Source organism: Natator depressus, chromosome 17 (genome assembly GCF_965152275.1).
Source record: "Natator depressus isolate rNatDep1 chromosome 17, rNatDep2.hap1, whole genome shotgun sequence".
In the NCBI taxonomy this organism is placed as follows: Eukaryota; Metazoa; Chordata; order Testudines; family Cheloniidae; genus Natator; species Natator depressus.
This window is the reverse complement of record NC_134250.1, coordinates 16,212,142-16,235,360: the sequence shown is the minus strand read 5'-3', so window position 1 is coordinate 16,235,360 and position 23,219 is coordinate 16,212,142. Positions and strand designations below refer to the sequence as shown.

General features: G+C 44.2%; 1 protein-coding gene across 7 annotated transcripts in view; it reads left to right on the top strand.

Annotated features, from left to right (window-relative positions):
- Positions 1 to 23,219, top strand: part of GTF2IRD1 (GTF2I repeat domain containing 1) — a 173,118-nt gene that overhangs the window by 87,238 nt on the left and 62,661 nt on the right. For all 7 annotated transcript variants that reach the window (XM_074974916.1, XM_074974919.1, XM_074974922.1 and 4 more), the window contains exons 4-10: positions 4,229 to 4,375; positions 12,253 to 12,436; positions 14,252 to 14,562; positions 15,924 to 16,013; positions 17,242 to 17,325; positions 18,522 to 18,705; positions 22,547 to 22,572. In XM_074974916.1, the coding sequence (XP_074831017.1) occupies positions 4,229 to 4,375; positions 12,253 to 12,436; positions 14,252 to 14,562; positions 15,924 to 16,013; positions 17,242 to 17,325; positions 18,522 to 18,705; positions 22,547 to 22,572 (1,026 nt within the window). The remainder of the gene's footprint in view (positions 1 to 4,228; positions 4,376 to 12,252; positions 12,437 to 14,251; positions 14,563 to 15,923; positions 16,014 to 17,241; positions 17,326 to 18,521; positions 18,706 to 22,546; positions 22,573 to 23,219) is intronic.

Here is a 23,219-nt window from a genome sequence, read left to right as displayed (position 1 = left end):
GGTGGGTGTGTGTGTGTGTGTGTGTGTGTATGTATACACCTCCCATTTGTTTTGGTGCACTAAACAAAATGGTGACTATCTCTTACAATCATTGGTTATCGTCTCGTTGCCAGAGTGACACCTTTTAGTAGTTTTCAAATACAGTAAGATCCCCAAACCCACCACTCCAGGCACCCGGCTGCTTTGGCTAGAATCACAGTCCACAACAGCAGCATGACGCTCCTTGCCGCCAACTCATGTAATGGAGACTAGGCGGTTTTCCAAAAGTCCGATGTCCACTCTGACCTTGGTTACTGAAATGAGGGGGTGGTGAGTCCCTTATCCTGGCTGGCTTTATCAGCACGAGCAATCTCCCTCTGTACGGTTACCACCAGGCCTCCTGGCAGGAGCAATGAGGTGAGCACTAGAGTAGTCAGTACTCCAGTGTTCAGTGGCCTTTTTCTCCCTGTGTTGTCTTGACCTGCCTGCGCCCGCTCTCCATTACTGCATCCTCTGCTGTTGCCATCATTGGAGCTGCACTGGGATAATTAATTGGCAGGAGATTTCTCAGAAGTGCAGACACTGCCGAAGTGTCTCAGCGCTGCCTCCCCTCCCACCCCATCCTTCCCAGGGCGTTGCAAGGATTATTTAATGTGTCCAAAGTGCTTTGAAATCCTCAAATGAAGAGGTGTCGTATCAGGCCTTGTCTGCACGTGGAAGTTACGCCGGCTCCACTTAAATGGGTTTAAAAACCAATTGAGTTAAATCGGTGCAAGCCTCGTGTGGACAGATTTATATTGGTTAAAACGGATTCTGTTGGTTTGGTATGTCCCTGTACCTGTACTGATGCAAGAAAAGCATGTGTAGTCGAGGCTTAAATTGATAAGAGAGTGGTTCTGGACCAATTTAACCATGTCAATTTAGAATTGCATCTTTAGTTAAACCAGTTTAACTTTTGTATGTTGACCGGGCCAAAGCGTAAATGTATTATTATTATTGTTAATGATCCATAAGAAAGCAGCACCTCAGATCCTGAGAAGCGTCCTACTCTCTGTTATAGTGATGTTCATTGTGTGTACATGGGTCTGATCTCTCTACCTGTCCCATACTCCCAGACTCTTTGTGCTTTGTCGCTTGCGTTGCCTTCCACGTGACACTGAGCATCTGGGACTCTTGGATCGGAAGCAGCACGCTATAACTTGAGCTTCATTTATCAGCATACGTTCTGCTTATTGCCCTGCTGCATTATCCGGCGGGTGTTTAACCACAGCTGGGTTTAAAAAGCAATAACTCAGTTTCCTATTTGCATAGAGGATTGTTTCAGACGAAGGGATCCATCAGTTCCTCCTTAAGCAATCAAACAGCATCCGGGCAGATCATTGGCAAGAGTCTGCAGAGTATGATGAAAGAATTAGTCCTTTGCCACCGAAAATCCCTTGTGAATAGGTTTAGAAAGAATGGCAATAATGTACTTGTAGTGTTTAATTTTCTGTGCATTTAGAGATGCAAGGAAATTGTTGCTGTAGACATAATTTAGCTGAGGTTTAATGGGGGGAAATTAGCAGGGAATAGCTGGTATTACAGGGCTGCGCAACACTGAGGAGTAAGAAAGCCTTCAAGCAAGGGGGATTTGCTTTTCAGAAAAACTGAGGGCTAAGCAGATTGAACCCAGTGAAAAGAAGTACACTGGCCAATTAATCACAATCGTTTCAATGAAGCTGTGTGTGTGAAATCAGGAAAAGGGGTTGGCATATCCGGGATTGGTGCTGGGCGGGTGAGTTCTGGCTCTTTCATGGTTGGAGGGGGAGAACACTGTTCTGAACCTTGCTCTGTCCTAGGGTAGGGGCTGGACTCTTTTCAGGCCTTTTGCCTGGAGTGTGATGGGGGAGGACGTGGGATACGGAATGGATGTAGCAGGAGCATGGGAGCTGTTTAATAATTGTACGGTGGAAGGTATTGTTTAAATCACTGGCACTGAGAGGCTCTCTGTCTTCTGTGTGTTGGAGTTTCTGTGCCTGGCTTCCCATGCTCTTGTAATGCCTCTGTGGCTTTCTGGAATTTGCAGGATTTTCTGTCCTTTACAAAAACCTAAACCAATCCATTTGGGGAGAGAATCATTTAAACAAAACCTTAATACAATAAATGAAGGGGGCTATATGGTCTCTGTGATGTAGAAAGCGACATTGAAGGTGCCTTCTTGCAGTCCTGCTTCAAAGTGTGACGCTACTGACTGACTGCTGCTGCTTTGGTGGTTTGCAAGGCCTTGTCAACACTCGGTCCCTAATTGTCCATTGGTGGAGGGGCTAGTGTAGATAGGACTTAGGTGACCTTACCACTGTGTCCTCTAGACCTGCTCTGAGCGAGGTTATCGAATGGCTGCGTCCTGCTGTGGCACTTTCTTGTGGGTCACCTTGTTAAACCCTTGCTTCAGCGAGAGAGAGGGGTGCTGGTGCTAAACTGCGGGATGGCTCCCTGTCTCCCCAGTCTGTTAACTACCCCGACTAACTTCTGTGAACTCTGCCAGCCCTTACTTTGCCTTGCAGGTAACACTCAGGGCATCCCAGGCCCAGAGCCCCCTGGAAGAGCGGTAGCTTGCGGTATCCAGTCCCTGCCTCCGAAGAGACACTGTACTCACCAGCTTTCTTGCTTCCACTAAGAATTCACACTTCGTGATTAAAACAAAGAGAAGTTTATTTACAAAGATAGAGGTTCAAGTGACACTGAGTAAGAGTAAAAAGAAAAGGAGTACTTGTGGCACCTTAGAGACTAACCAATTTATTTGAGCATAAGCTTTTGTGAGCTACAGCTCACTTCATTGGATGCAGCTGTAGCTCACGAAAGCTTATGCTCAAATAAATTGGTTAGTCTCTAAGGTGCCACAAGTACTCCTTTTCTTTTTGTGAATACAGACTAACACGGCTGTTACTCTGAAACCTGAGTAAGAGTAGTAGAAACAGGTCTGATTACAACTAAAGCAAAAGTATAACATGGTTCTAAGAGACTAAACATCACTTTAGCAGGCTGAAATCTTTGTCTAAGTTACATCTCTCACCTAAAGTGACCTCGCAACATCTCCACTCCTCTGGGCCAGGATCCAAAATGCACTGTCTGTTTTGCTCCCTCCGTCATGGACCACCAAGGGGTCCCTTTCCTCCTCCTTATAGTCCAGTCAATCTTTGACATGTATCCCTTTGCCGTGAACCCACAGACAAAGTTCTTCTCTCCTGCTCTGTGTTCTTTGGGGTGCTGATGCCAGATCTTCTCACATTCTCCTTTTAACTTGCTTTTCCTTTTGAGTTAATATGCGAATGAAGCTTGCTTCGTGTTGAGTTACACAATGTCTGATTTACACTGGCGAACTAGGCAGACGGGTAAATCAACATCTCTTTGTCTGGGAAAAATATGTTTATTTGCCCTGCCTGGTTACATAGCTTAAGCATATTTTTAGTACATACATACATCTTGAATAACTTGCGTACACACATCCCACAATGCTTATGGTGGCCAGTAGGCGATAAGCTTTTGACCCTCTGCGTGACATTGTTTATGGATAAATACTATGACAGCAATGTGTTAGGTGTAGTGAGTTTGTCAGGGCTGATAGGAGTTGCTGTAACATGACAGTAAACCCTTTGTCACTGGGCATTGAGAGGCTCTTATGGTCATACGTGTCCACAATAGCATTTCCACCATCGCTACCGCTAGCCAGCCAGCGCTCCTAGTGCAAAGGTGGGGAAATTTCCCCAAAGCTGGTGTGGGGATTTGGATACTCAATTTTCGTTTAGTTAATTTACAATGGGAGCTGGGTGTCCAAATCCCCTAGGCAGATGGGAAAATCCCACCCTTTATGGGTAACTTATTGTCCCTGGATAGGCGTGGTGCATCTGCATTGTGCCGTCCCTCTGCTCAGGGATGGATTTGACTGCTAAAGCTGGGTTTAAGTGGTGTGCAGGGTCTTGAGCAGCCCTTCTGGACCGGGGACACTGTGGGGCTGAGCAGCTGCAGCCATCATTGACTTTTGCTGGAATTGTAGGTGCTTTGAGCTTTTGAAAACCAGGCCCCTGTTGTTTTAAAGCGGAGTCATTTGGGAGCTCGCTCCAGGATGCTGGACAACCAAAACTGCCAGTGACCTTGAATCCAGTGCGAATCATGGTCAATTGAGGGTGATGCGGGGGGGAACCACAGTGACCAAAACCCTCCCCTTCCTCCAGGCACTTCCACTTTCTCTTTCTTTTTTCTTTTCTTGCAGGAGGTCAGCAGAGGAAAGAGCAGGATGCAGACTTCCATAAGAAGGCAAAGGACTGTGGCCGAAGCATCCCGAGGGTCTCCCCGCATCAAGGATCAGACGTTTACCTACTCAGGAAGATGGTAGAGGAAGTGTTTGATGTGCTTTATAGTAAGAATCTTCACAATTCCATTTGGGTTGTTTTTGAAGGGACTGGTCTCACCAACAGCTGAAGGCCCGTTATTACCTTGACATGTTCAGAAACGGGCCTCTATGTACTTGTGGCTACATCTTTCAACCCTGCTCTGATTTAGCCATTGCATCGTGATCCCTCTTGGCCTCGATCAGCACAGCGCTTAGCACATGCTTCACTTTAACTTTAAGCATGTGCTTAAGTCCGTCCTTGTTTAGCAAAGCACTGACTAATACCCTTAGAAATCTGCCCCTTTAAGCACTTGCTTAAGTCCAATTGACTTAAGTGCTGGGGTGAACAGGGATGGATTTAAACACGAGCTTGAGTGCTTTACTGAAGCTGGCTCTCAAAGCCAAATCCTGTGCCCCACGGAAGTCAATGGCCCTTTTGTCACTGCGTGAGTGCAGGATCAGGCCCTTAAGAGATTATGAAGGGAACTTTATAGCCTTATCGACATGGAGTGTACATCATGTTGACTCCATTGAAATCAATGGGCCTAACTGTTACATTTTCCTCTGCAGAAAGGCCCTAGAAGAGACTGTTCCATGGCTCGTTAACTAAATGTGCCAATGAATAAATTAACGTGTGTGGGGAGACGTCCTTAGAAATGCTGTCCCTGCAGCATTCTCAGACCAATGCTGTGCTCCCAGCAGAGTTTTTAAAATTTGGTCTTTATCCCTAATGTGGCTTTTAAGGTGGTTTTAGTGCCAAATTTCTTTTTTGAAGGAAAAAGATGATTTTCCTAAGAGCCATGCAACCTGAGCTCTGAGATACAAGCTCGTTTCATTCCAGCTCATATATCTTCCCCAGTAATAAAGATGCTGCCGTTAAAATGTAACTGAGCACCGTGTTGCTGATGTAACCCGCTGTTGACTGTGTGTTACAGGTCTCTCGCTGTGCCCGATCCACAGAGGATAGGCATTGTTACAGCCCTAGCTAGGGAGCTTTAGCTCACGCTGTAGCTGTATGGGCTCTGGAGGTCTCGGGTTCAAATCCTACTGTTGGTCAAGATGGCGGCAGTTACACATGCACAAAACCAGACAGGCTTCCAGCTCACCTTTCTATAATCTGGGTTGGGCCAACTGTAGTGAAAACGCATTTGTATTAGCAAAATGAGTAGACACACCAGGATATTCCCACAGAGTGAAATTTGCCCCTTGCCGAGGGCCAGTGCAAGGGCTCACACCGCGTTCGTCCCATTTAAGTCCTCAGTCAAGTTGAAATAGTGCCTAAACAGTGTGTTGGCCTTCTGCACAGTGGCAAATTAGGCCCATTGAGAAATAGATGTCTTCCTGGCAGTAGTCACAGGTTTGAAAGTTCTGGCCCCAGGGGTGCCTAGGCAACCACGGCCTATGCAGGGTTAAATGGAAGTTGGTTGCTGCACAGGGGATTGCCCAAGTATATACTGAAAACTGATAAATGTATATAGTAAGTATATATTGGAAGCTGAGAGCTTGCAGGGGAGTCCACTAAATCTCTACTCCATTGACTCACTCTGTGTCACTTCACATGCCTTTGAATGCTTGTTTTACAAAGAAAATGCGTTGCTTGCCTGAAGATGAACAGGGGACTGATAGACTGAATATCAGCCCTTAACAGCGAACGTCAGATTTGTTGTGTTTATAACTTGGCATTTCGATGGTGGTTTTGCAGTCCGTTATCTAGAATCAGTTCAGTCTTGTTATTTGTTACTGTGTAGCACTCAAAGAGTGCTAAGTGCTTTGTAGCCAAGTAAAGAGACAAGTTACCTCGGTTCTGTTCCTGGCTCTGCCAGTGGTGTGCTGGGATGACCTTGGGCAAGTCATTTTATTGCCCGGTGCCCTATGATTTTAGAAATCACTTAATGGATTTGGATACCTTGTCCCATTACAATGGGTGTTCGGATCCTCTCCATGGCTTTGCAGATCGCAGCCCAAATAGACACTGTAGGGAAAGGTATGCAACAAAGACAGGTGAACGAGCAGTGAAATTCAGCACTCAGCTTATTAGATCCCCAGGTGAGAAAGAGGGAAGAGGGAGAAAATTAATGTACATAATAAAATGTACCTGTCTGAGGGTCAGTTTGGAGGAAAGGTTTTACATTTTCAATCCAGCACCCGTGGTGGTGCATGTACACATATTTTTAAGACTTAATGGGGAATGGAGTTTGGCCTAGTGGGACAGGCACTAGACTGGAATTCTAGAGACCTGGGTTCTATTTCTGCTACCGGTCTGCTGATGTGACCTTGGACAAGTCGTTTCATTGCTCTGTACCTCAGTTTTACTATCTGTAGAAATGGGATAATGATCATCACCTCCTTGTGTGAAGTGCGTAGAGATCTACTGGTGCAAAGCATTATGTTAGAGCTAGCTGCTATTTATTTATTTATTTATTTATTTATTTATTAGTGTCTAGAGCAATGGACTGGAAGACTTGGGTTTGATTCCTGGCTCTGCCACTGACCTGCTGTGTCACTTGGGCAAATCGCTCCCCGCTCTGTGCCTGCTTTCCCCCCCCGCCCCACCTTTTGCCTGTCTTGTTTCTTTAGATTGCAAGATCTTTGGGGCAGGGATTGTCCCTTGCTATGTGGTTTACAGCGCTTAGCCCAATGAGGTGCCAATTTTAATTGGGGTCTCTAAGTGCTACCACTGTTCCCTCTAAGCTGTGCGCGCGTGCGCGCGAACACGGATCCTAAACCTCGTGCACACAGCAAAACACCGCGCGCACAACCATTTGCACAGAAGGACAACAATTTGCACAGAAGAAATTTTTGTGCACACGGCCCGTCAAAAATTAGAGGAAACATTGAGAGCTACCCTAATGCAAATAATGTTTGCCTGATTTTTTTTAGTGGTGCTGTGCGTCCGGGATTTACAGTGTCTTCGGTGGCAACAATGGCTGCTCTGAAAATCAAGCTCCAGATTTTTGTATGCATCTCTGGTGCACAGCTGTCTTGTCTGCTAACCGTCATGTCCCATGTGACTGTCCCTTTCTTCAGACCATAACCAGGGTTTGTCCAGTTCCATATTGACTACAGCCAAGTATGCTGACGATGGATGCAGAACCTCAGGCTGGCTCTGTATCCTATACCTAGAGGTCTGTTTGAAATTAACAATTCTCTTTCTTCCATTTTTATCCTTTAAAGAAAGTTGCCTCCTATCAATGAGGATAAAAAATCACAGAAAACGCTTGCTCAAAAAAAAAATCCCAGATTCCCTCTGGAGCCCAGTAATCTCTTCACCAACAGAATGACTGATTACCACGGAGTTCTATTAATCAGACATTAATGATTATTATTGTCTCTTTTTAGTTAAAGCTTGAGCCTCTGCTGGGTTTGCTGAAGGTCACTTTGAAGGTAGCACATTCCCCACGAAAACTTGCCGAGGCACCTGCAAGCATCTAGCCGATAATTGGTTGCTATCAACATTTGCTTCTTTCTCCCTGTCCTGGGGAGGGAGAGGGGGCGATATGGGGAAGGGAAAATCTGCTGCAGCCAGTGCACTGAGGCAGGGAATCAATTAGTACTTTTCAAGCTAGCTGAGAGTGAACTCACAATGTTGTGGTTCAAAGGTTTGTTTTGAAACTTCTGTTATGGAGTTAATGAAAACATTATCCATCCAAGCTATAAGGAACACTGATTGCTTGGGCAAGTCACACATCATTAGTTGCTGTTCTTTGAAGCAATGCTGTGTGTTGAAGAAATTACTTTTAATAAGTGCCACCAGGTTTCCAGGATTTTGTAAAATCAGCTCCAGGTTAAAAAACGATTTAAATGAAATCACACACAATCCCACGACTAATTACAGACCCCCTAAGCGGGGTTTCCCCTGCACCAGTGCAGTGACCTGAATTGAAATACAACAAAGAAGAATGATGAACGAATGTACAGCTGGGCATTACAGCCAGATGTGCTGCACTTGTACGTGCATCTGGATGCTGAGTCACTGAGTGATTCAGGTCCTTGTGCTGGTGTCTCTTCTCTCTTGCTTCCTGCAATGAGTGCCTGGTGTATTGGTGTCTATGGTTTGGGTCAGGCTCAGAATTTAATTTTCTCAGGAGAGAGGGGCTCAAGATTTTTGAGAAGTGTTTAGCGATTTTGGGTGCCTCCATTTTATGGGTGTCCAGCTTGAGACACCGTTAAAGGCTCCTGGTTTCCAGACCGTGCTGAGCACTCATTCTTTGAAATCAGGCCCCTGGAAGGCATCTCAGATTGGACACCTGGACTCGCTCGACATTTTTGAACTTCTTGGTCAAGTTGCCTAAGGCACTGGGTCTCAACCTTTCCAGACTACTGTACCCCTTTCAGGAGTCTGATTGGTCTTGCGTATCCCCAAAGTTACACCTCACTTAAAATCTACTTACTTACAAAATCAGACATTAAAATACCAAAGTGTCACAGCACACTATTACTGAAAAATTGCTGACTTTCTCATTTTACCATGTATTATCAAATAAATCAATTGGAATATAAATATTGAACTTACATTTCAGTGTATACTTTATAAAGCAGTATAAACAAGTCATTGTCTGTATGCAATTTTAGTTTGTACTGACTTTGCTTGTGCTTTTTATGTAGCCTGTTGTAAAACTAAGCAAATACATAGATGAGTTGATGTACCTTCTGGAAGACCTGTCGTTCCCCCATGGGTATGTGTACCCCTGGTTGAGAATTTCTGGCCTAAGGTGTCTCTTGGGACAATGGTCTTCTTCCATTGCCAGAGAAAGAGAGGAGCAATTTGTTCCCTGCTCCCCCCTGAGGCATTGCTGGAAGAGATGCAGTGATATTTGTGTGCAATTCTCTTATTTTGACATTGGCTATTGAAGCAGGAGTCGTGTTGTGGGTAAAGCACGGGAGCAGGATATACAGGTTCCATGTCCACTGCTAATTTGCTAGTCAACGAACCCTTCTGGGCCAACCTGTAAAATGGGGATCATGGTATTTCCTTATGTCACAAGTGGTATTGTGAGGCTCAGTGCATTGACATTTGTAAAACACATTAAGACTGTTGAGAGAAAGGGGCTAGTTCATTTTGTTTTTTTTAATGAGAAACAAAGACACAAAATGGCGCTAGGCAAAAGAGACACTTTACTTTTTGGCTCAATGTTTATTCATACTTCACCTGCCTGAAAAAGGAATGCTGAGAGTACTTTAATGAATATGCAAATAAAAATAAGTGCAGATCTTTAGTCTCCTGGTCAGATCTTCTCTCCCTTCTTCTAACAAGGTAGAAGTTACTATGGGCCAGAAGCTAGGCTGTGTAAATGAGCATAGCTCTGCTGAAATCAGGGAGTTTCATTGAATTACACCAGATCATAGAATCAAAGAAATGTAGGGCTAGAGGGGATCTCCAGAGACCGTCAAGTCTCAGCCCCCTGCACTGAGGCAGGACCAAGTAAACCAAGACCATCCCTGTGCAAGGTTTGGAGGTTTTTAAGAACCTGTGGGACAATTATGGGGATTCCACAGCCTCCCTTGGAAGCCTATTCCACAATTTAACTTACGAGGGTTTTTCCGAATATCTAGCCTAAATCTCCCTTGCTGTAGATTAAGCCCAACACTTGATCAGCATTCTCTTTATAACAGCCCTTGGCATATTAGCAGACTGTTAGCAGGATCCCCTAAGTCTTCTTTTCTGAAGACTAAACATGACCAGTTTTTTTTAATCATTCCTCAGAAGGTTTCTAAACCTTTTCTCATTTTTTTTTTTTGCCCTCCTTTGGATTTTCTCCAATTTATCCACCTCTTTTGTAAAGTGTGGCACCCAGAATTAGACACAGTTCTCCAGCTGAGGCCTCACCAGTGCTGAGTAGAGCGGGAGAAGTACCTCCATATATCTTACATATGACACTCCAGTTAATATACCCCAGAATGACTTGAGCTTTTTTAGCAACTGCATCACACTGTCGACTCATTCAATCCGTGATACACTATAATACCCAGATCCTTTTCAGCAGTGCTACCGCCTAGCCAGTTATTCCCTGTTTTGTAGTTGTACGTTTAGTTTTTCCTTCCTAAGTGAAGTACTTTGCACTTGTCTTTTATTGAATTTCATCTTGTTGATTTCAGACCAATTCTCATCCTGTCTGCCAAAGTGCTTGCCACCTCTTCCAGCTTGGTGTCATCCACAGATTTTTATAAGCAACTCCAGGTCATTAATGAAAATGTTGAATCATACCAGATTCAGGACTGACCCCTGCAGAGGCCCAGTAGGAACTCCCTCCTAGTTTGACCACAAACTATTCAGAACTACTCTTTGAGCATGGTCTTTAAACCAGTTTTGCACCCACCTTATAGTAATTTCACATAGACCCCATTTCCCTAGTTTGCTTACAAGAAAGTCATGTCAAGACCCTTACTATAATCAAGATATGTCACGTCTTTTGCTTCACCCCATCCAGTGGGATTGTAACCCCATCAGAAAAGGAAATTAGGTTGGTTTGGCATGTTTTTTTTTCTTGACAAGTCCATGCAGGCTATTCCTTATAATCCTATTATCCTGTAGGTGCTTAAAATTTGGTTGTTTAATAATTTGTTCCAGTATCTTTCTGGGGATCAAAGTTAGGCTGACTGGTCTATAATTCCCTGGGTCCTCTTTGTTCCTCTTTTTAAAGATAGGTTTCTTTGTTTGCTCTTCTCCAGTCCTCTGGGACCTCACCTGTTCTCTGAGATAATTGCTGATGGTTCCAAGATTCCATCAGGTAGTTCCTTGAGTACCCTAGGATGAATTCCAACAGACCCCGCCAACTTGAATACATCTAACTTATCTAAATATTCTTTAACCTATTCTTTCCCCTATTTTGGCTTGCATTCCTTCCACCTTGTTAATATTAACTGTGTTGAGTATCTGATCATCATTAACCTGTCTAGTGAAGACTGAAGCAAAATAGGCATTAAACACCTTAGCCTTCTGATGTCATCAGTTATTAGCTTTCCATCCTCACTAAGTAGATGCTCTACAGTTTTCTTCATCTTTCTCTCGTTCCCAATGTATGTAAAGAACCTCCTCTTACTGCTTTTTATGTCCCTTGCTGGGTGTAACTCACTTTGTGCCTTAGCCTTTCTGATTTTGTCCCTACATGCTTGTGCTCGTCTTTTGTACGCCTTCTTAGCAATTTGTCCGTGTTTCCACTCTTTGTAAGATTCATTTTTGATTTTCAGGTCATTAAAGAGCTCCTGATGGAGTCATATCGGCCTCGTACTATTCTTCCTATCTTTCCTTCTCATTGGAGTAGTTGGCAGTTGTGCCTTTAATATTGTCTCCTTGACTAACGGCCAGCTCTCCTGAGCCCCTGCCTTAGATTTTCTTCCCATGGGACCTTACCTGCCAGTTCTCTAAGTTTGTTAATCTCCTTTTTTTTGAAGTGCCTTGTCTTTATTCAGCTGCTCTCACTCCTTCCTTTCCTTAGAATCATGAAATCTCTCATTTCATGATTGCTTTCACCCAAATTGCCTTCCACCTTCAGATTCACAACCAGTTGCTCCCTGTTGCCCATCATGAAATCTAAAATGGGTGTCCCCTTGTTCCTTCATCCATTTTCTGAAACAAAAAGTTGTCCTCAATACAGTCCAAGAATTTTTGTGTGTTCCCATATCACTGTTCCTGCTCCTCTTCATTGGGGTTTTGTGAGACTTTATTAATGTTTGTGAAGTGACTGAAGAGCCTTAAATAATAGATACTGCCATAGGTAATGGCCACGTTTTGTTATAACAATATCATGGGTGGGAAGAATTATCCTGACCAGTTCGCACTGGTGTTTGCAGTCTGTCCTGCACTGCATCTCTCCGCTAAAGCCCCGACCAGCTGCAATTGTGAGCAAATTCCGACTGGAAAAGCCAGTGACTTTATCCAACGTGTAATTGTGCCTGTTTCCCAGGTGAAGCCATAGGGAAGAACAGCGTGGTGCCCTTGCCCTATGAGAAGCTGCTGAAAGAGCCAGGATTACTCGCAGTTGCCGGCTTGCCTGAGGGACTTGGCTTCCGGAAGCCCACGGAATACGATGTGAAATCCCTGATGGCGATTTTGGAGCACAGCCACAGTATCCGGTTCAGGCTAAAAAGGTAACTTCACAAACCCTGAGAGGGTGGGAGCAGGGAGGCTTCGCTTCGCTTCTTGTCCACACTGAGCCACGTCCAGGGAAGGACCCTCCCCTTTGAGTTCAGCGGGCTCTGAACCAGGCCTCTGAAGGGTTTTGTGTGCCAACTGGATCACGTGAGAGGGGGACGCTGCAGAGCCTGGTGCCATTTGTCTCATTACACATGGGCTTGGCTGCTTTATGGGGCTCTCTGACAGCCACATAAAAGGCTGCCCAGGCTGAGTTAATTAACAGCTCGATACCACCGCTAATGATCACGTGCCGCTGTTTTCCACTCGTCTGCGAGGTGCAGATGTTCATTAAGTGTCGTGTGTTGCTCCCAGCACTGGTTTCTCTTGTGAACCTTGAAATGTAGGTGCAGCCATGTTAAATCGTGGCGTACAAAGACTGTGTGAGAGACTAATTTATCACTGTCTGGGGGCCGTGGGATCTTTCTTTAATTATTGAATATCAAGTGAAAACCATATTGAAGTGTTCCTAAATGTACAAGGTTAACCCCATTCTTCTCCGTGTCATTACATAGGAATTGTGTGTATGATGGGCAGAATGCTCTTACCTCACCAAAGAGAGTTCTAATGTAAACCTCCTAAACCTCTTTTCCAGTCTAGAAAGGGTATTATCCGGTGCGAGGGGGGTCAGGATTTTTGCATGAAGGGGTGATATAGGGGCTAGGCACCCTCCATGCTATTATAACCACATTTCCAAAAGTGGCCTCTAATTTCGGTCGTGTTAATTTTTGGGCCTGCCAAACTTGAGGCACGTTGGGCCTGATTTTAACAAGTGCCCAGTGCCTACAGCTTCCAGTTTGAAACGAGTTAGACCTCGGGGTGCTCAGCACCTCTGAAATCGCTCGGTATGCCCAGTAGGGGCATATAAAATTGGAGGCCCCTTTTGGAAATGGGCAGTTCTCTTCCGACGCGTGTGTAGTTACTCGAGGTAAAATTTACCACATTCAGATGGTTAGTACAAGGTGTTACGCACCACCTGAGTTCCCCTGAAGCCTTAGTTTGAGTAGGACCTAAGTGGAGCTTTATCCTCGACCATGCACGATAGTGACTTCCATCCATAGTTTTGCCCCTAAAGATTGCATTGAGCTGTCTAATTCGTCTCCCCCTCTTGGGATATGGAACTAGGCCAGTTTTCACCAGCTGTGGATCTGGCTCATAAAACGTATTGTAAAGATTCTCTTACCTTTCTGAAGAGAGAAGGGAAAGAGAAGAAAATAGGGAGTTAGCAGAGGGAGAAGTTGGGGCAGGTTTACAGCTCCTTTGACAGCAGCCGTAGATTGGAAATGATAAGCGAAGAAGAAGCTGGACCAGTCATTAGAGTGGAGCGGAGATTGTACTTTCCACCCTGCTGGACTGTCTTGAAATGATTGTTTGCCAGCTGTCCTTTCCCTTTCCCTTTCCTCCCCATTGCTTTTTAGCTTGTTTTCCCCGATGTGTGCCATTAAGGCGAGTAACATAGACAGCTTGGGCACAAGCCCACCTGTGCAGCTTTAAAGCTGTTGCAAACCACTTTGCCCCCTGGGCTGTATGAGCAAAACCTTTCTTCCTTGCTCCAGGAATCCTTGTGCCCCTGACCTGTAGGGCTGATTTAGCAGACATTTAAGATCAGATGAGACTGAGATTGCATGCAGTGTTGCTGAGCCCAGCAATGGTTCTTGTAGCTGACGTTGTTAGCTGTATGCAGGCTGGAGCGTGCCGTTCCTATGTCAGATGCCATACGATGGATCTTGAAAGTACCTGTGTTTTCCTCTTCTTTCTTTTTTTCCATTCAGGCCAGCAGACGAGCCCAGCAGAGAGGTGAACCCTAATGTAGAGTTGAATTGTACCTCCCTAGCATCCAAGGGCAGTCGGGATTCCGGTCCAAATAACCAGATCCCTAAACCAGCCAGTCAAGACACTCCATCCACTGTAGCCAGGACCAATTTCTTATATGGTGTCTCGCTGCCTACGCAGATCGCCACGGACCTAAAGCAGGAGATGTCTGCCAGTCTGCACGGGGTGAATGCAGCCAGCGAGATGCTGATGCCCAGGCCCTCAGGAGAGCTGAAGGTGCCTTCCTCACAGGAGTACAGCGACTGCTGTGGTAATAGACTTGCATTTGCTCTCAAAGGAGGGCCTGGCCTAAAGCCCATTGAAGTCGTTGGAGAGGCTCTCATTGGCTTTGGGTCTGGCCCAAGATCTGGCTCAAAGAGAAAAGGAGTAGTAGTGTTGGGGGTTAGCACAGTTACTTCTAGGCCTGCCTCAGGCCCGCAGAATTTCACTGCACTCCCGGTCACCTTTGGGTACATTTTAACCTTGGGAGTGGGGGACCATTTGTGTCGTGCCAGAGCCTTTAGTTTAGAGCGTCTGGTGGATCATCGGAGTATAACCGAGGAGAAGTCATTCACTGGGGGGGAGGAGGTGATCCAAAGGCCATCATTGCCAATGGAAAGGCTTCAATTGATCTTAGGGGACTTGGGATCGGCTAGCCACTTGCTAGTTCTGAAATCCTTAGCGCCATAAAGTGCTTTCAACAGAGGCTATTGTGGCTTTCTAATGACAGCCCACTATATTCCTGTGGGTGTAGGGGGGCAGAATCAGAATCTGACTTTGGGCATCACCCTCATTCCCTGGGAAAACAAAGACTTGCCATGTCCCGCCTCCACGTGCACTCCCCTGTGCGGATCTAGAGTTGTACAGTCCTCTCTGCGATGAGGCTTCTCTGCCACAGCTCCAGTGATAGGCTCCTTCCTAAGGCGCAGACCCCAGCTGTTTCAGGAAGCAGAGCAGCGCATGTGTGTGTACTGCAGACAGAACTAACAAACAACGTGTGGTTCTTTTTCCCTTTAAAATAACTGGTGCAGAGCCTTATGTACCCGAAATGGGGGAGAGCCCAGTTCTGAGGGGTCAGAGACTCAGCTGAGGGTTTTGAAGGGAATTTAAGGGCTCTCTTTCGTTTTGCGTGGCTCTGTATTGAAAAGCACTGAATGTGACTCTACGAGCTTGCCTTAGAGTAGTAGCAATGCAGTGTACATGGGCCACCAATGCCTTTTTAATCCCTGCGTCTTCTAGGCCTGCTCTGATCAGGGTCAGGCGGTGTGATGGCTGCAGCACCAGCAGCCAGTCTATGCCAGATCACCCCTCCCCTTGCTGTCACAAGCATAAAGGGTCCCCCTGCATTTTGGGATTATACAAATCCCTTCAGCTCACCCTCCCACCCCCAGTCCCTTGCTCACTCAGGGATGAATATTGCCCAGGGAAGGGTTCAGTGACTGGCCCAAAGCCATGCAACAAGTCAGTGCCCAAGCTGTGAATAGAATGCAGAAGTCCCTGCTTCCCAGTCCTATGCTGAATCTGGTAGAGTCTAGGCCCTTCTGTGCACACTGGGGCAGGCCTCTTGCCCCTGCTTGTATTAGGTGATAGGGCTCTTATAGTTCCTTTCACCTTGTATTTCCTTGTGTCCAGGACAGAAATCTGCAGTCCCTGGTGGTCCGCTCATCCAGAATGTGCATTCGTCAAAGCGTATCCTCTTCTCCATCGTCCATGACAAAACAGGTGTGATGCTTGCTGGGTCCGGGCAGGGAGGGCACTGCGAGAAAGAGGCAAGGGAAGGGAATGGCTTCTGGCAAAAGTCCCAGCCCCTGGCCACTTCTGCTGTTTCCCCACTGCTTGGCATGGCTGCCGAAGCATTCGGCTCGCAGTGGTTGGTGCCAAGTTCAGTGCTCTGACCATCCCCAAATGTCTCTGGCTCATCCTCCGTGAGGAGCTGCTGGGACTTTTGTCCCCTTCTGCCTTCTGAAGCTGGCTCCATAGAGAGCTCTGGCTCTGCATCCCTTTTAACACAATTTAGCCGTAACTCTGTTGAGGACGCAGGGCGGAATTTCCTTTTGCCTAGTTGCAGTGTGTCAGCGTAGCAGCTGGGCCTCTCTCTGTACCTATCTGTACCCACACCTCCCTCCCTGCCTCATCACCCCAGTACTGGAGTGCATCCGAGTCATTAATTCCTCAGAACACCCCCTGTGAAGTCTGCCCATTTTATAAATGGGGAATTGAGGCACAGTGTAGATTAAAAAGAAACGGAGTACTTGTGGCACCTTAGAGACTAATAAATTGGTTAGTCTCTAAGGTGCCACAAGTAATCCTTTTCTTTTTGCGAATAGAGACTAACACAGCTGTTACTCTGAAACTAGTGTAGATTAAATAACTTGTCCAAAGTCTGTGGCTGACCATCCTTCCTGCCCTGCCTGGCTTTGCAAACAAAAAGGACAGACTAAAATCCCCACCTGGCTCTCTCTTCCACACAGTGGGTGCCCTTGGTGTGCAGGGCAATTTCCAAATGCAGAGGAAAATACCATCCCTGCCCTGGGTAATATGCATTGTAACAAGCAATTAGGCATTCACTCTCCTAGATTTTCAATAGGTGGGCGGGGGGAAGGGAAAGTTGATATGAGATTTTAAAACTTCTTGTAACGATTTTTAAAGGCTGGCTTATGGTTCGGTGTGTTCTGTTCTGAAGGTTCTTTCATTTAAATGTTGAAATGTAGGGTCATTTCCTTCGAGGTCCTTTTCACGCAGGTGCAGCTGCAGAGGAGTACACCTCAGGATGATGGGAGAAGCCTAGACCTTATCAACCAAGCTGCCAGCACTTGCTCAGGAAGGGGATATAATGGTTTATAAGGCAGCCAAGCCTTGTTCCCGATTCTAACACCTCGCCAGCGAAAAGTGCATCTGCTGTCTGTATGCCATATGGAAGTTCCTTATTTCTTATATTTTGTTTTGATAGATAAATGGGACAGTTTTATAAAAGAAACTGAAGATATCAACACCCTTAGGGAGTGCGTGCAAATTCTGTTTAACAGTAGATATGGTGAGTAGGAGTTAAAATTCCATTATGCATCTGCAGTGCTTGTGGTTTGCATAACATTATGTAGCAATCACTTTTGTTCCCTAACACAACAGCAGAAGCCATATGCTAAACTCCCTTCTCTTTTTAACACGCCTAGCCTCTTGGTCATATTCCAACTTCTTCATGATGACGACAGCACCTCCTTTGTCAGCCTCAGGAACAACTCTGACATCATAATCAAAAAGGCTGACAAAGGAGGTGCTGTCGTCATCATGAAGAAGTTGGAATATGAACAAGAGGCTGCTAGGCAGCTCTCTAACTCCACATTCTACAGGCCATTATCCTTTGATCCCACTGAGGGTTACCAAAAGAAACTACATCTGCTCAAGAAACTCCCTGAGAAAGCACAGGAACAGATCTGTGCAGACACATGCCTAGAACCCCGACCAGGCGTATTCTATTTGCTACCTGTCTGACATCAGGAATCATAACATTCAAAAACCAGTAGGAGAACACTTCAACCTCTCTGGCCACTCAGTAAAAGACTTAAGGGTGGCAATTTTGCAACAGAAAAGCTTCAAAAACAGACTCCAACGAGAAACTGCTGAGCTTGAATTAATATGCAAACTAGATACCATTAACTTGGGTTTGAATAGAGACTGGGAGTGGCTGGGTCATTACACATATTGAATCTATTTCCCCATGTTAAGTGTCCTCACATCTTCTTGTCAACTGTCTAAGTGGGCCATCTTGATTATCACTACAAAAGTTTTTTTTCTCCTGCTGATAACTCATCTTAATTAATTAGCCTCTTACTCCACCTTTTCATGTTGTGTGTGTGTGTGTGTGTGTGTGTGTATATAATCTTCTTACTATATGTTCCATTCTATGCATCTGATGAAGTGGGCTACAGCCCACTTCAGCTTATGCTCAAATAAATTTGTTAGCCTCTAAGGTGCCACAAGTACTCCTGTTCTTTTTGCGGATATGGACTAACACGGCTGCTACTCTGAAATTTCTCCCTTAGGAGTAACTTTTGGCAGTGACGAGGGTTAAGCCCAGGGCTCTGTTGCTGGGAAAAAGGAGGATAGTAGGACAGCAGACGTGTATCTGTTTTGCAGATCTACTTGAATTACATTGTCTTCACCTTTTCTTTGTCGTCTTTAAAAAACCCCAAAAATCCGCGTGGAAATTAAAACCATCTGTTAATCTTTCAGCTGAAGCTTTGGGTTTGGACCACATGGTTCCTGTGCCATACCGGAAGATTGCCTGTGACCCAGAGGCAGTAGAAATAATTGGGATCCCTGACAAAATACCATTCAAACGACCCTGTACCTATGGTGTCCCCAAGCTCAAACGAATCCTGGAGGAAAGGCACAACATCCACTTTGTCATTAAAAGGTACACGGCTAATCAGAGATACTTCAAAGAGGTGGCATGGATGACATTTTAGCCTACCTATTTTGTGTGAGCGTGCAGGTAGTGTTCTGTTCTAAATGTAGTCCCAAAATAGTAACCAGAAAATTATATTCTGATTTTGTTTTTTTTAATTACATAATAGCAGCAAATATTGGATCACTTTTTCTATTCGCCCACTCTGTGTTTGAAACAAACTTCCACACAGAAGTATAGCCAAATGTGCAGATGAGGTACCTCAGGAATGTTTCCACCGGAGGCGGAGAGATGGGTTCCCTTGAATCAGTCTGGGAATGAAAGAGTAGTAAGCACATTGGGCAGATTCAACACCTGGAAAAGATTTTTTCCAATATAGTTTTACAGAGGGTTTTTTTTTTTTTTTAAACTAACTGTGATGGTTAATAGACCTAAAACTTGACTTACCACATGCTATATAAATAATTAATTACTTTGTTTTTGCAAACAGATGTGTGAGTTTTGATATACTTCCCCCCCCCCCCCCATCATTGGGTTTCCAGCTCTCTCAATTTTTTTAGCTTTTAACAAAACCAAACCAATGCCAGTTGCCCGGTATTTATAATCATCCCTCCAATAACAAACCACGAATGTTATCTCAAATGCTTCAGTGACAACGGCTCTAGATCATCCTAAACATTTCAAGAGTTTTATCTGCCTGCTTATTAAGTAGGCTGTCAAAATGACACATGACATATTCAAATTGTGCCATATGAGTGCATATTGAGATGTATGGTCATTTCCCCCCCTACCTGTATTTGCCTGATAGCCACAGATATGTTGTGTTTTTTATAGTGGTTTCTATTTTTTGCACTAGAATAGGAATAGGGTGGAAAGCTGCACAATTATTTCTTCATTTTTGGTGTATATAATCCCTCCTCATCTCTCCAGCAGGGACACCAACATTTCCTATCTGCCTCTGTCAGCTTATGTGGCCCTCATCATCATAGTACTCAGCACCTCGGAATCATTATGTGTATCACGCCCATGGAACAGGGCAGTGCTGTTTATCCCCATTGTACATATGGGGAACTGAAGCGCAGATGGATTTGCCCAAGATTTATGGCAGAGCAAGTTTCAGGCTGATGCCCTAACAATCCTTCCTCTCCTCATCATTTTGTGAGGTTCCCTCCCCGATGTGCCTTTTTTTTGTTTTTCCCCTTTTTGGGCTCATCTGAAACAGACAATTTCTTAACATAATTTTCATCCTTACTCAGAGCTGTTGATTTGTGTCGTCAACAAAAGCTCCCTTTATTGGGGGAGGGAGACAAAAACCACATCTTTCATTACAATTTCTTTTGAGAAAACTCAATAATTCCCTAAGTAAAGTCTTTGCTAGCACCTGAAAAATGCAGTGTTATTACATTAGTGTTCTTTATAGTGTCCAAAGGCAACTATCAGGGCTGGAATCCCTTGGTGGTAGGGCTATAAAAACATAGAAGAAATAGGACATTAGTGCCAGATCTGAATTTCTAGACACCTACTGCCACTCAATTTTCAGCTGAAAAATCAGTGAATCCAGTCATGAATTCTCCACTTTCCCTTTAATCAACTGGCACAATGACTCCTGTTTATTTTATGTCAAGGAAAATTGTTCTTATATAGGATGAGAGGGTGTAGATGAGGCAAGATTAGTCCTTTTTAGAGAGAGGCCTCATGGCAGCCCCTCTAGAAAAATCCACATCTGAATTATGCAGCTTGGATTCATCCCGTTCTTTTGCAGTGCACATAGCTGCAGTTTATTAATCTCGTGGCCCATCGTGCTTCCTTTAGAAAACTGATACACTCCAGTGCACTGGCTCTCTCCCTATCAATAGACACCGTGAATGATGATGCCCCAGTTTAAAGTAGTATGTCCACTTGTTGTCACTAGATCTGTGCTGAGGACAGAGGTTCTGTTTCACTACGGATTTTTAGATTCCAAGATCTGGCTTCATGCTGAAGTGGAATGGAAACTGAAAATTGTGATATGCTTCCCGAAGAACAATTCAGAAAATATTTTTGTTTCAAGTCAATGAGAACATTTGGTTTTTGACAAAATTTTAATTTTCAGTTTTGACTTTTTTTTGAATTCTGTATTGTATAATATACCAAATTTCAAAAAAATAGACCAAGTTGGAGTGCTTCATTCTGAAAATATCAGAACGGGACGTTTCAATGTGGTTGGAACTTCTTCCTGGTTTTCTTTCAAAACAAAATCTCAGGGAAATAGAGCTGATTTTTGCAGTGTTTTGGTGTTGATGGGTCTGCATATTCTGGTTAAAATAATGTTCCTTCAAAGTTTCTCCAGCCAGCTCTAATCGTAACACTTCATTATGAGCGAAGGCCGGAACTTTGCAGTGCATTGGTAGAAGGTTGAAAGAATGACAGAAAGTGAAGCCAAGGCTATTGAACATTAGAGCAAGAAGGAAAAACAAAACCACACATCCCTGACTCAACAAAGTACTTAAACACATGCCTAACTTTCAGTGTGTGTATGTAATCCCATGGAGTCAAGGGGCCTGTTTCTCCATTGCCTTGCACCTCATAGTCATTTACACTAATGCAAAATGAGTGCAAATGGGGTGTAAAACACTGCTAAGTCAGGCCCCAATCCAGCAATACTATTATTATTATTTGTTATTATCCTTTATTATTTGTGTTGTAATAGTGCCTAGGAGCCCCAGTCACGGAACAGGACCCCACTGTGCAAGATGCTGTACAAACCGAGAATAAAAAGACAGTTCCTGCCCCCAAAGAGTTTCCAATCTAAGACAGGAGACAGCAGATGGCAACAGATGGATGGGAGAGTGCAAGGAATAAATGGCACCATATTAGTCAGCATGCTAGGTAGTGGTCCCAGCACACCAGTGGCCTAACCTTTGTTAGGTTTTTTTGTAGGTATCATGACAAAGAAGAGTTTGAAAGAGGGATTTGAAGGAGGATTGGGAGGTGGCTTTGCAGATGTTTTTGGGGAGCTGCTCCAAAGTGTGAGGGGTGGCCTGGGACAAAGCATGAAGGTGCTTGTTTGGAAATATAACAGGTGGGCAATGGAGGCTGGCATTGTTGGCTTAAAGTTAAGCACATGCTTAGGTACTTTGTTGGATCAGAGCCTTAGAACAAAGAATCAGGCCCAGTGCAACTACTCATATGCTTAAAGTTATGCATGATATTAAATGATTTGCCAGGTCAGCATCTTAGTGTTCAGAGAGAAACCTAAGTTCTTTTAGGTCGTGGGCATAAGATGAATTGCAGACAGTGAGAAACATTCTTCCGTCCTAAATTTAGTCATTTAGTGGTCTATTGATAGCTGCTCCTGTGCAAGTCTCCTTCTTTCTGCTCACGTAAGAGCTGTTGGACTGAGCAGCTTAGTGAACACTTTCTTAAGGTAACTCTTGAGATAAGTTTTTATAGGAAACTTAACAATGGTCCCGAAATTGCATATGTACAAAAGATGGACAAGATTGCAAATATTCCTGCCATAATGGTAAATGAGCTAGACTGAACAGCAGAATTAAAAGCCATCTTGAACTGTCTTGGCCCCATAGCCTTCTGCTAACGCCAGAAAGTAACAGCTTTATTTAATACAGTTAATGAAATGGAGGGCATGACTTAGAAGCAGATGTTAAGGTGCTTTAGATGAAAGACACATGTTGTTAGTTGTTGGATTTGTACAAGAAAATACAGGGATTTTTTTTTGTTTTTTTTTTTTTGTTTTTTTCAAGGAAAAGGAATGAATAAACGCAACATGATTCTTACTCAATATATTGTTAAAAGATATCTGAAATTCATTCACTAGATGCTCCTGTTTCGTTTCTTTTCCCTCTTCTAGGATGTTTGATGAGAGAATTTTTACAGGTATGTTAATAACTGTCTTTGATTTATTGTCTCTGAAGTGAAAGAGAACACAGAGAAATAGAGTTACAATGATGTAATCTATAAACAGCCATAAGTGAAGGGCATATGTAGTTGTGTTCACAAAGGATAAAATCTTATCTACATAATATACACAAGTAGAAGAAAATTCACTCCATGCATAGGACCTATGCACCACTTAAATCTAAGTTTAGCCCTTGAAATAGGGCTGAAGTGAGACTTAAGTCGTGCATAGGCCATGAGCTGACTTTGTGCACAGGGTATATTTCACCCCTAGAAAGCCATGGAATATTTAAACTGTACTTACAAGGGAGAGGACGCATTGTGGATTCCCATTTATAAGTTATTCTCTCTCCCTTGCATATAAAGTGCTAACATGACTCTGTTTTTCTGTTTGTTTGTTTATTTAACAAAAAACAAAAATCCCCAACTAGTTCAATTTAACTGCTTAGCTTTGTCTTTTGGTCCTTTTTACTTGTACTGGGAGCAATGTAATATGAAAGAGATGCCATTTCAAGCAACTTTTAGCAAATAAAACCAGGCATATATTAGTAAGATCTGAGTGCTCCTTTTGAATACTATGAAAAGACACCCAAAATATTGCTCCAGTGGCTTTTTCCTATCTTAAC